At 33.1% G+C, this 14,651-nt stretch overlaps 1 protein-coding gene across 1 annotated transcript; it reads right to left on the reverse strand.

Annotated features, from left to right (window-relative positions):
* Positions 1 to 2,349: 2,349 nt before the first annotated feature.
* On the reverse strand, positions 2,350 to 10,820 carry LOC124534355 (cationic amino acid transporter 3). The gene is made up of 10 exons (XM_047110149.1): positions 10,576 to 10,820; positions 9,626 to 9,910; positions 9,183 to 9,287; positions 6,677 to 6,963; positions 5,926 to 6,163; positions 5,321 to 5,423; positions 4,830 to 4,981; positions 4,305 to 4,447; positions 3,781 to 3,889; positions 2,350 to 3,153 (listed from the first exon to the last, which is right to left on the reverse strand). The coding sequence occupies exons 1-10, from the start codon at positions 10,808 to 10,810 to the stop codon at positions 3,044 to 3,046; spliced, it is 1,767 nt and encodes a 588-aa protein (XP_046966105.1). The 5' UTR covers positions 10,811 to 10,820; the 3' UTR covers positions 2,350 to 3,043.
* Positions 10,821 to 14,651: the final 3,831 nt, after the last annotated feature.

Here is a 14,651-nt window from a genome sequence, read left to right on the forward strand (position 1 = left end):
TAATATCTTAAAAAATATTAATTTAAATTACATCCTGTAAAGGGTAATATTGATCAATATTAAATGCACAATGTATTTATGGTACATAATTAGATGTGGATCAAGTCTGTTTCGCTTAAAATCGCTTCGAAAATGAGCTGTTTATTCTCTTAAAAAGTAAGGGATAAAATTGTTATTGTACGTTATCCTTAAGAGACAGATAGGGGAAAGCGAATTTTGTTTTATACTATGTAATAGTACACTCTACGTAGACAGGCCATCAAGTATATAATTAATAATGATACCAAATACATAAGATGTTTCTTATTAATAAAACCGAGAACTGTTATTAGTCCGTGATCTGCATTCGTTTGCAATGATTTTCAATTGTTTTTAACCCTATCGAAGTTTTACTATAGCTATAAATATATTGTGACGATGAATATAAATCTTAATTTGACTTCAAATAGCTTCATTTACATATGTTTACAGATATCACATGGCTTTTTAATATGTAATGATATTGTTGCTTTTTTTTTAAGTAGGCTGTGAAATGTGTATTGTTTCATTAAAGATCTTTTATTTGTAAGTGTGTTTGTGTTTTTTTTTCTGTTATACACAACTCTAGTGTGTGTAATCCTGTATTAAGTCCCAGTCTTAATTAGACAGACTCTCCGATTGTATACAACAACAGCCTGTAAATTTCCCACTGCTGGGCTGAGGCCTCCTCCTCCTTTGAGGACAAGGTTCGGAACCCATTCCACCACGCTGTTCCAATGCGCCTTAGTGGAATACACACGTGGCAGAATTTCTATGAAATTAGACACATGTAGGTTTCCTCATGATGTTTTCCTTCGCCACCGAGCTCGAGATGAATTATAAACAGAAATTAAGCACATATATTTATATATAGTGGTGCTTGCCTGGGTTTGAACCCGAAATCATCGGTTAAGATACACGTGTGCTCCACTGGGCCATCTCGGCTCTGACTGCATGTTTGATTCAATAAAACAGAATAAGACATATTTATTTAATTAGTTTATTATAATCACAGTTTGTAAGCACTTATATAAAATTTCGTATTGAATTAAATTAAAACTATCAAGGAGGTTTGATCACAAAAAAAAAATTACATAATTATTTATGCGAAATCTTATACAGTTTTAAATTTTAAAATTAACTTAATTCGAATTTCGAATTCAAGTACAGACCACAAAATAACATATTATTTATGACATTTGTGAATGGATTGATTCATGAATGCGTGTTATACATACACTTTTAATTATGCTGTTTGTTTGTTTGTAGTTACTTATGAATGAACAACTTTGATACTTGCATTTGTCATTGTTAATAATGTAATCAATGTATTCTTTTAATAATCTTGAGTTAATTATGACATTGATGTGTTCATACAATAATTTATAAACCAAAACATAGGTCTATGATCTATGGCACAACTAATATATCATGTTTTCTAGAAATGGTCAGAAATAATAATAATTGTCAAATATCATCTTGAATAATTTTCCGTGTTTAATCAAAATCTTAATAATAAAAGTTAATATTCTAAATTGTTAAAATAAATAATATTTGATTGTTATGACATTAAAATTTATAATCTGTGTCACAATCATTACATTTTAATATCACAAATAAACCTATTATAACATTTATAACATGGAATGCAACAATATATCAATTCAATTTCAACTGTAGGTTTAACAGTAATTTACACTGGGCATAAACAGCGCTGCGATTTACACAAGGGGCACTATTCCTATGGGGCTAAAATAATTATCTTCGTTTTGTCAACAATGCTTTACTTATCTTTAAACGAATGAATAGTTATAAAATGAAATGACATAATAAATTTCCTGCTTTGAATGACTACGCATTTTACGCAAAATTTCAATAAAGGGGTTGGCATTATAACCAGAAGCAATCAGCTAAGGCCGACTTCCATATTGCGCATACCAAATACGACAGTTTAATATAAAAAAAAAAACTACATATATTCGAAGTCAAACTCGGGTGTGGCAACCCGACTCAAAAATGTCGTATATCCACTGGTTTATTTTATTTCAATATCAATTAATTTCTTAAACAATATACTCGAGTGCTATTTTAAGTCTTAAGTAGTCCACCGTCTTGCTTTATTAATATATTTATATGTGTTATTAATACAAATAAATATATAATGATGGGCCTGGCTAAAAAAATGTTTTATATATAAATATTTGTACTAAACGGTACAAAATTATATAATGTTTTTATTGATTGAAATCTAACTAGCTTCAAAAAGATTATTGTGATTTGACTTAAAAATATAATCTCATACTAGTTAATATGTCTGCTTATTCTTTTTTATTTACTAATTAAAAAATACAAAAAATTCTAGCTACTCCATAATTATTAAAAATGTATAAAAACTCTTTCTTGTAAATCCACGTGGATTCCTATAATCTATATATGTATATACTCTTATAACATTACAATATTTTTCAATATTTGATGAAAATCAACATTTTTTTTATAAATTATTAAATATTAGTAAATATCGGTAAATTTTAGAAACATTAGAAAGTAATTTGATTACCTTAACCTTTAGAAAACACGTTAACAAAATCATAACAGCAATTAAATTAAGTTAACATTTCGAGGGACAAGACACAAAAAACATCAATTAAGTAATTGTTATGACGTCTATAATAGACGTTTATCGTCCGAGAAATTTTTAATATTAAAAAAGAATGTTAAAATGGCGGGAAATGTGACAGTCCGATCTGGTCGGCCATTTTGTATCAGCTATTTTAAGTAACGTATTTGAAGACAATTTTCAAACGGATAATTTGACTAATCCAACTATTCTAAAATAATTTCTAATAACGTCATAAATAAACGATAATGTATTAAAAAAAACACCTATTAGGTTGGTAATTTTGTCACATAAAATTCAATACATCGGCGGACTACTACATAAATCTTAAGTCTAATTAATCACCCTGTTAACTTTCCAATCGAATATGACCGAACATCTGATCATAAGCCCTGGATTCTTTCATCAAAACTTTGTGATGGCCTGTTTTTCGTTCACAATGTTGTTCTTCGTAGTACATTTACCTTCCCTCAGGGAACTGTTTCGGATGCCGTACGTGAAGTATATCGCGTAACCTGAGGCGTACAATAATTATAATTAGGATTATTTTCACATTAGATTAATATATTTTGCAATAACACTAGAGTACATTTTTGTTTTTTTTTTTTTTATAAGATAAAATGTCTATGAATAAAATTAGGAAATACTAATTCTATATTTAAGCACAAATTTAATGTTGCTAAAATTTGAATTTACACATTCTTTTGTAATTTTTTTTATTTATCTTTTTGGGTGAACGTGAATATATGTAAATAAAATTTATGAAAATATGTACCGCCACAGATTCTACCATTGAAACCAACTTTGTATATAAGTTATATGATTGCTCATTGTAAAGTGAGGTTTTTTATGAGTAATAAAGTTCTTTAATTTAAGTAATAATTTCATAATGGCTTATCTTCAACTTCTGGAGTATTGGGCTATTACTGATGGGCTGAATACAGGCCCAAGGGACATAATATCGTAGTTCCCAATTTGTTGCCGGATTGAGGTTACAAGGAATATGTAATATTTCTTACAGCCTCCATATCTCTGGGCGAAGGTTAGTTAGGACCAGTTACCATAAAGTGGCCTATTAGCTCCTTAGAATACCTTTATTAGAAAAAAATAATATCACTTTATGTTGGGGTAGTTAAACTCACCTATAACGAGCCAGAAGATGAACCGCACCCAAGTCTGGTAGTCCAGCTGCATCATGAGGTACACGTTCATGCACACGCTCAAGTATGGAACCAGAGGTACCAGTGGAACCTAGAAGTAAACAGTTACATATTAAGATAATTATATGTAGGTTTAATACTTTTTTTATTAAATAACTTACAGCAATTTCATTTTTTTATTATGATACAAATTAACTTCAAAATTTGATTGATTTGTATTGTACAATAAAATATCATACTAAGGTTTTATCTCTGGAAACATTCTTTGCCTAAGAGATAAAGAGAAATTAAATTATTTCTTACCCATCAATAAGATTAATACTAACCAGATGTATAGACCAGACGCTAAAATAGTCTTCTGGCGTACTATCATTTATTACATATATCAAGCAGATATAATGAGAGTTTGACGAATACCAAATATTCCTAACAGTTAAATTTTATGTTACCTTTACTTAGATCTTATTGTAATAGCATTCTCATCCAATGGTATAGTGTTGTCTGACCTTAAAGCTGAGGTGCTGCACGCTGGCGCGCGGCTGGCGGTACAGCACGAGCAGCATTAGCAGCAGCAGCAGCGCCGCGCACAGCGCGCCCGCGCCGCCGCCCGCCCAGCGCAGCAGCGCGCACGCCACCAGCGCCACCACGACTGCAGTTTCAGAAATCAATCATAAGTTCATTTCGTTCTAATGAACTGTTTGTTTGATATGACAATATAAAAATATAAGCCCTTTAATTATGAAAAGTTTATATTCAACAGCGATGCCCTTTTGGTAACTGAGGTAATATTTGATGTCCTTTGTAATACACAAATCAGCAAATACACTGGCATGTAATAATAAATTGAATATAGTAACGATAACATTAAATTGGAACGTTTTATAGGACGGATAAACGAGGGCTTTATTTTAATTTACACAACTCTGCAAATAAAAATATTAAATAACAAAAAAACAAATAAAAACTCCTTAAAGTAGAGTTAGCATAATAACTTTTTTTTTCTCAATAAATAAATAGGTAATCAAACTCACATAGTAAGCCGATGGTGCATTTAGCGATCGTGGCCGAGAGAGCAGTGGGGTGTTTGAGACCCAGTAGATTCAGGGTTTGTTTTACGATGCTGAAAATCGTCTCCGGCACCGCATTGATACCGTTCATAATAAATATGTTTTCTTCCTCGTACCTGAATCACAAAAAATATATTTAAAAGTTTGTTTATGAAAAACGACAGTTTCTTATTTATATTAATATTATAAATGTGAAAGTAACTCTGTCTGTCTGTTTGTGTATCGGTATTTCATGACAAAACCGCTGAACCGAATTTGATGAAATTTGTTATGAAGCAAACTTGAGCTCCAAGAAAGGACATTTATACTTTTATTGACTAACACATGAGAATAAACACCGTAAAACGCGAGCGAAACCGCGGGCACTACTAGTTTATTTTAAAATTATTTATATGAAACTGTTCTTAGTAGGGTTATTCTTTTAAGATTAAGTAAAAAAAAAATGTTTATACTACCGCAGAATTAAGACGCTGGTCGCTACGATGGTGTACGCTAGAAGTGTTCCTATGGACATCATGTCGATCAGCTGATTTAGATTAAAGATGGCCGACATTACCGCTGCAAATAAATATTTAACTGAATTACTAAACTGAATACAGGCTAACATAACTTAAATAGATTAAGATAAGTACAAAATAATATATTTATCTATTCATCTCGTGCTCAGCGGCAAAGGAAAACATCGTGAGGTGCAAGTGTCTAATTTCATTGAAATTCTGCCACATGTTCATTCCACCAACCCGCATTGAAACAGCCTGGTGGAATATGTGCCAAAAACCCAGGCTTCTTGCCTGTATTTGGGTTCAAATACAGGCAGTGCAGCAGGAGCAGTGTGGTTAAATATGCTCCTAACTTTCTTCACAATGGGAGAGGAGGCCTTAGCCCAGCAGTGAGAAATTTACAAGCTGTTACTTTACTTTATTTTTTATTGTACACCACACAGAAAAATTAAAATAAATACAACATAGATGTGGCCTTAATAAAGGAAGCATACGATTCTGACGACCTTATCACATAAAGATCTCTTCCAGGCAACCAACGGTTACTTCGTCGTACTCACCGGCGAACAGTCCACTCAAAAGGGTCGCGAGTAGGGGCGTTTTAGTGCGGGCGTCGATCATGCTCAAGGGGCGGAACAGTACGCCGTCCGTGCCCATCGCGTACAGCACGCGCGGCAGCGGGAACATGGCGCCCAGCAGGCTGGTGCACAGAGCGAACACGGCGCCCACCGTCACGATCCACTTGATGACCGGCATGCCGGTTTGCGTGAACACGTGTGGGAACGGTGCGTCTGCGTCCTGGGGTCAAATCACATTTTCAGGTTGAATTCGAGCATAATTGTTAATGAAAAATTGAGAAATACAATGATTTCGCGTGTTTTACTACAGTTAATGTAAGAGCTAAACCTAACGTTAGTACCTAGGAAAGTAACTGTTTGTCTGGATTCCTAAAATTCGATCGTGGACGATCACTAGTTTTAAATGTTATCTATAATCTTTTAACAGTAGTATTAATGACTATGAAGCCTTTGGATTATAAAAAAAACTCAGTAGTTACTCTTTTTTAACATTTAAAAAATACAAAGTCATGTTAGTTAAATACAATTATTTAAATCAATATCCTGCTTGGAAGTCAACAGGCATTAACTCCACGCTTTTTTATCATCAATAAAATCTTGTATCGAATAATATGCTTTTTCTACCAATGTATTTTATACATACGATTTGAATTTACGAAACGGCACAGTTAAAAATGTCTGCGGAGTTGTATGAAAGAATTAACTACGTATTAACATTAAATTAAATATATACCTGTAAATAATATGGCCACATCATTGTCAACACCGTGGCGATGCTGAAGTACGAAGCGAATATCACCGCTAGGGAAATAACGATAGATAGCGGTATGTCCCTTTTGGGATTCTTGGCTTCCTCGCCAGTGGTGGCCACGCAGTCGAAGCCCACGAAACCGAAGAAGCACTTGGCGGCACCGGCCATGACGCCCGCCACTCCCCACGGCATGAAGCCGCCTTCGCCGGCCTGAGACCGGTACTCCTCGGGAATATCTTCAACTTTTATTCTCCAATTTGCTGGATCACCTGAAATTATTAGACAGATTAATTAATAGCTTAATGATCTACGTAAAGTTCGTGATGTTACTAATATATGATTGATCATAGTTGTTCTAAAGAAGTTCTAGGAATTTCGCCACATCTTAGAAATTCTGATTAGAACATAGCTGAAGGCAGATACCGTTGTGGTTTGTGGCAGTTTCTTAATGCTAAAATAGCTGCTATAGAGTACAATAAATACAAAAATATTAGGTACTTGTATTGTTGTATCGTTGTGATGGAAGAGTAAGAGCGCCAGTGTATTGTGGTGTATTAGATTCACATTGACGATAGTTTATATTATTTAGTAATATTAACTTTTTTTAAATTTAGTTTTCCTTTTTTGTTGTGTTTTTTTTTTTAAATTATTTATTTATTTAATATGGAACTCCAACACAGGTACATATGTAATACAAAAAATACAAGTTTAGACAATAAAATATTAAATGTACCTCCAATTATAGGAGAACACAACATGCACTTATAAAGTATTGAACTCTAAAACAAAACTTAAGAATTAAAAATAAAAGAAATAAAAAACAAACTAAAACTAATAATTACAAAACAATGAAATAATAATTTATCGAAAACTATTTAACAAATTTAAACTAAACAAAATGTAAACTAAACAAATTTTTTGTAGATCAAATAGTACATTCTTTACTTTTTTTTACTTTTATATTGTTTTGTTTTACTAAGTACTTATAATATATATCATCCTTCTTTATCCCAATTTTATTTGGGGTCGGCGCAGCATGTCTTCTCCTTCCATGCTTCCCTGTCAGACGTCATCTCACAAGTAACATTCTTTCTAACCATATCGTCTTTCACCTAATCCATTCATCGTTTCCTTGGTCGTGCTCTACTTCTATATCCATCCACATCCATGCTCAAGGCCATTATGATATGGTGCTGTATCCTAAATAAAAATCTCTTTCCTTCTTTCTAATATTTTTAACAATCACGTCATTGTTAATAAACATTAAAACAATATTTTATAAATTTGATGCCGTCATACCTGTCCTCATTCTATATACCAAATACAATAATTATCTCACAATCAATAAACATAGGATCTTAAGTACGTGATTCAGAGTCAGCCATTGAATTTGAAATAAGAAGTGAACAATGGGTTGTTTATTGCTACTTTAATTTGTTTCGTCGCGTGATAGCTGCGTGACGTCAGAGATAGCCTAATAGAGCATTGTGTGCGCGACTGACAAAAAGATTTATGGACTATGTGTTCAGCTCAATTCGAATTTCGCTGAACGATTTTATCCGTTTCTTTCAGCTGAGTACAGCTTTGTAAAATTGTCAAGTGCATAGCGTTCTTCGCTGGAACGGTTCTATATTATACATTAATAATCTGTACATATAACCGCAATGGAACAGCGTGGTGGGATATGTTACAAACCCTCTCCTCAATGGTAAAGGAGTAGTTTATGCCTTAAAGTGTACCAAAAAATCAATAGAATTATGCGATATTCAAGGCCTTTGATTCGTCATTCTTTAATGTTAATTTTAAAACGTAGCACCGATTCGCAATGTCGTTAAGTACCAGCTGAAAACTCGGTAGTTATTCTATATACATATCACTAAATAATTTAATGAGAAACATTCAATCTCAGTTCACAAGGATCATATTCATATCATAGCGCATTGCTATTGTAAAGAGTGGCTAATTTATCTTTCGGCAATATCTATACACGATGAGAAAGAATTACGACAAGGAGCCTCATGATTTGCCTGTATACATAACTACTTTATTAAAAAAATGTCCTATTCAGCTTTTAAAACTGTGGTTCATTGACCTCATGACATTGTTATATTAAAAAGAGCAATGACATTTTTTAAAGAGCAATTCACATGACACAAATGAGAAAAAAAATGATTCGACTGTGTTTTTAAAGGCTTGTCTATTATAGTTGGCAATTGTTTTTGTATAAAAAAAAACTGTAATTTATCACTAAGTTTAAAAATAGAATTGATTATTTTGCTAGTATTTTTGCTGCCTAGATTTGATCATGTCATTTTTTTATATAATAAATAACGCAAATAAATATCTCATATATTAATAGCGCAAGTAAGTTTTGGTCCCAATGATTCTGGAACTATAGCTGTACGTAGAAAATTGGTTGTGATCTCATTTGGAAGATAACGTATCTATCCAATCATTCGTAGATCATACAAATTACAAGTGATCTTACTGTTAATTGCTCCAGCGATGATGACTATCACGACGGTGGCCATATTGAGAGCCGTGAACACGTTGTTCAGTTTCGTTGACTCTTTCACACCCACGCAGAGCAGTACTGTAATGAGAGAGACAGAATTTTAAATAAATAAATACGACGAAATAAATCAATGATGCTCTTCTTCTCCAACAAATTAATCTGTATCTATATAATTATTACAAAAGAGTACGTGCAAATCCGAGAAATGGTTTTGTACATTTTAAGTGAAAATTAAATACACTTGAACGTACAATACACGCGTTATGATTTATAGATATTATGTAGATTATTCAATAATTCCACTGTTCTTAAACTCTTCCTATGTGCGATTTCTATATCGAAAAATATGACATATAAATTAAAAGATACCAACAATTCTATAAATCGGTATTAATTATTTAAAATAAAATACTCACTCGTAATAAGCAGCACCAGACCAAACGCCAAGAAGTCTGGATAATTGGCGAGAAATGATATATTTATTGGCACCATTTCCCTCATTGTTATAGCCATGGTGTTGTTGAAGAGGCTGTCGATATAATTGGCCATACCCTTGGCAACACTCGCCGTGCCAATGACGTATTCCAATATCAGATTCCAGCCTATCGTAAAGGCTATGAACTCGCCAACGCTGACGTAGCTGTACACGTAAGCTGAACCGGCTTTGGGAACACGGGCAGCGAACTCAGCGTAACAGAGACCTGTGGAAATAGAGAATAAGATTTACGTACATTAAAATATCGTCGAACATATCATCCTCCTGCTCTTATCTCAATTTTATTTGGGGTCGGCGCAGCATATCTTCTCCTTCCATACTTCTCTGTCGGACGTCATCTCACAAGTAACATTATTTCTAACCATATCGTCTTTCACACACTCCATCCATCGTTTCTATGGTCGTCCTCTATATTCTTCCACGTCTATTCTAAAAACCTTCCATAAAAGGTGATCCTCATTAAACCGCATTTAAAATATTATCTAACACATAATATTTTAGTGTCTCATCGGTTTTCATAGGTACGCCACTTCGTGGTTCAAATCTCGGCCGAGCCTGGATTTAAACATTTATTTCGTTCATTTCATACATTCATTTATACAGTGTCATATCCTCGTATGTATAAGGTTCTGTCTGACAACTTTTTGGACGTTTTCTTGCCTAAAAACCGTCTCACATCATAACTAAAACATATTTTCGCTCGGTTTTTCTCTTTAACATTATAAAGTACATGTTAAATGTTTTGATAGTCAGTTTCCATTTAATTTTTATGTTACATTCGAATTTGTAATATTTAAACGGGAGTATTAAAAAAGTATTCTTGTAATTTGTATACTTATAAGTATACAATATGATTAATATATATCTCACCAGCGAAAGCAGATGCAATTGCGGCGACGAGGAAGCTGAGGGTCACAGCGGGACCTGCTTCAGTTTTGGCCACAGATCCTGCCAGAACATACACGCCGAGACCCAGCGTGCTTCCAACTCCAAGCGCTGTGAGGTCCACCAGGCCTAGACACCTGGACAGAGGCGTGGAATTGTCCCCGTCTGCATCGAGCTGCTTGCAGCGACGCAGCGCTGATAATATCTTTGCACACCCCATCTGAATCAAATAAAATAAATAAGTTAATAGGTGATATAGCGATCGGTAGAGCCGAGATGGCACAGTGGTCAGAACGCGTGTATCTTAGCCGACGATTGTGGGTTCAAATCCCTGAACTTTCATGTGCTTAATTTGTATTTATATCATCCAGTTCTCGGTGGTGAAGGTAAGTATTGTAAAGAAATATGTATGTATGTCAAGGAAACTATGGCTCATATGAATCCAGCAACTCAGTAGCAGCAGTGTAAACCTTCTCCTCAAAGGGATAGGAGGCCTTAGCCCAGCAGTGGGAAATTTACAGGCTGTTACTATATATCTGGGCTGTAATGGTCGGTTTATCATATTCAAGATTATTTCGATTGTTAGGTTGATAATAAAACCGAGCAACCCTTTACAAAACGCAATAGTTCACAATTTTATTTCTCATTCTCTCGCAAACTCATTTCAATCAATTTTAACTCAGCAATAATTCCTTCCAATCAAATTAAATAAATTGTTATGTTTATTATTGTGTTTGATAACTTGTAGTTCTTATCAACAATTTAATTATCACTAATTTAATTATATATTAATTAACGTGCAAATGTTTTAAATAGTTCATTAATTAAGGATTTATTTCAACGATTTCAGGGTGTTGTTTAATTTAGTAATAGCCTTATCAGCTGATAGGAAAATAAGAAGCTCTTACAACCTCCTTCGTAAATATTCATTGTTACCTCTTTAGAAGCCGAAGCCTGGAATGTTGTTGTTAAAAACAAGTTTCTAAATTACGCTAACGTTTTGTTTATCTCGAGTTATATAGGGTTTCATTTTCAAATAGCTAATGTTGACATTTTTGTAACGTTTTGTTATTGCAAATATCACGTAACACGTAACGTAGTGGTAACAAGTATCAAACGGAACTGCGGAAGTGTTTAAACTTAGCTATTTTGTAATAACCAATTCGAAATTCGTCGTAGAATACGATTGTCGAATGTGAGAAAGTGATACACGACATTCACTGACATTTTTAACTTTGCCGTTTCGTAAATTCAAATCGTTTATAAAAATACATTGGTAAAAAAGGCATATTACTCGATACAAGGTTTTGTAGATGATAAAAAAGCTTGGAATTAATACCTGTTGAATTCCAGGCAGGATATATTACATATACATATATATAATTGGATTTAACTAATATGATTGTATTTTTTAAATGTTGAAAAAGAGTAACTACTGAGTTTCTTGCCGGTTCTTTGCGGTAGAATCTACTTTCCGAACAGGTGGTTCACTTAATTGTTAAATGACGATTCAAAAGTGCTTGTAAAGCCCACTTGAATAAAGTTTATTTTGATTTTGACTGTAATAATTACAACATTTTTAAGAAAACACATCATTAACATATTATGAGTTGAGTAGGATACGAATGTAGTTCTACATAACGGTTAAATCTAGTATCGATACATGACTAAGTCGGCCAGACGGTATGTTTTGTATTTAATACCTCAAAGACAAAAATTCCAATTCCACAATTATTTATCATCTATATAATCTAGTGTTAGTAAGTATTACGCCTTATTCATTACTGTTTTTATGAGCTATTGATACCTACTTATCGATATCTATAGAATTGTATTGTAGCAAGGAAAACCTTGCCACAGGATGAATTTTACTTTGCGGATTCAGAAATTTGAATGGGACGATTGCACATTTAAATATATATTTTCGTTTCACTGGGTAGAAAGAACATTGTGACTGCTCCACGCCTAAGATCTGGACACATTCCATTAAATAAATTTCGCCTTACGATGGTAAAATCTCCCAACCCTTATTGTTCCGTTTGTGGGATATTGGAAGACGTCTACCATATTTTAATGGAATGTGTTCGGAACGAAAATAAGCGACGTAAATTTTTTAGCAGTATACTATTCCACATTAACGTTGGCGAGTGTAATAGCATTTTATCAGTTCCTGGGTCAAACTCTGCAAAACAATTGTATGAGATAGTTTACCAAGCTTTGATAGAACGACCATAAACTTATTACTAACAAATACACCGTTCGTGCACTAACAGAGCGACATAGTCGCTTTAGTGACAAAGCTCTTAAAATAAAGAAAAAAAAAAAATTTAACATATTCTACTGAACCGTTCAAAGAGACAACGCAATTTGTTAAGATTTTACTTTGTTACAAATAAATCGACGTAATATCCTTCAATCTTATTTCCTGATCAAATAAAACATAAAGATACAGGATGTTTAACACATCAAGCATTATAATCCAAACTTATAAACGGGAAAACTTCCTAATATTATAATATACACAAAACCGTTATACCGCGATCGTGTGTTATAAAATCGTACTAGAATACGAAACCTTGTGCCATTACTATGCAGGACAACACTTCTAACAATCAGCTGTAGCGGAGCGAAACGGTCAAGGCTCTCGTGACGATAACCGCGTCACGACAACGACACGCTGTATTAAACCACAGTGTTGTGAGTTACGTAAACTTGTTTACATTTCATTTGGAAATGTATTGAACGTGATCAGATTTTGAGAGGAAATTAATAGCCCAGTACATAGGTTTTGTGCAATCATTTCAAATTTCACATACTTTTGTTATGATTAAACGAATAAATTTAAAATTCGTTTTATAAATTATAAATGTGTGCGTGATAAACAGTGGTGCACTTTCTCTACCCTCATTATTTAAATCCAATGGGACAGTAAATCTGACCTGAAATAGATCAGGCACGCACACACTTGCCACTTCTATAGTATAACATTAATTGTTCGTTAGGTTAAGCCCCCTGCATTAATGAGTCCGTAATAAAATGTAAAAGAAATTAAATTTCAAATAGTTTACTATTTGTAGTTGTATTAGTTCTTTAATAATCCGTTTCTTATAGTTTTTTTATATTATTATTTATAATCTATTCAAATGATTCTATCATTTCATTTGTTTTTTTTTATCTAGTTATGCATTCAGACTTCGCATCAAACTTAAAATGTTGTACTTGAGGAAAACAATCGTATTTTCCCCGCGTGGACCTTCATATAAGTAGCCTTGCTGTGTATATGATATACATTATTTTGGAGGGTTTTTCTGGCTATAGTATTATATATAGACTTATTATATTATATATAGACTATAGTATTCTATCATATCAAGTTGAAGTGTTTATTTGCTTGCACGCTCTAGATCCCGAGATCTAAAATATGTTTAAAATGTATACACTACAGTTCTAAAATCGTTTAGAAATCAATTTATTCTTGGTAACTTTTATTCGATTCTCGTTTTCTCAAAGTCTCGCTCACTTCATAAAATATATATAAATATCGTACATTACATATAATATAAGTTAATATTAAATAATATCAAATAGTTTTCTAGTAATTTATTCGTGTCCGCTAACATTATATTAAGTAAAAGTTTATTGAAAAATCCAAGGGAATGTTTCCTATTAAGCTGAAGGAAATAGTGGTTTTTGATATGATTTTACCTCTAATTCTTTGTCTAGTACATAGGTTATTGGTGCTATGTTATTGTGTCACTGGTGTACGACAAAATGCGGGTTCAAATCCAAACAATTCATGTGTTTATAATTTATCTAATGCAGCGGTTCTTAACCTTTTTCGCTGGTGACACAAAATGTAACATATATGAAAAGTCAGGGTCGCAGCCTTAAAATATATTTAAGGCTGCGACCCTGACTTTTCATATATGTTCCAGTGTTATTAAAATAATAGGAGTATATTATTTAGTGCAAATAGACTAATTGTGGCAAATCTTTCTTTTAAAACTCTATCACTCTGCAATTCAAGCAATTCTTATAATCCAGCCGTCTCATAATACGTA

This window comes from Vanessa cardui, chromosome 12 (assembly GCF_905220365.1).
Source record: "Vanessa cardui chromosome 12, ilVanCard2.1, whole genome shotgun sequence".
Taxonomy (NCBI): domain Eukaryota; kingdom Metazoa; phylum Arthropoda; class Insecta; order Lepidoptera; family Nymphalidae; genus Vanessa; species Vanessa cardui.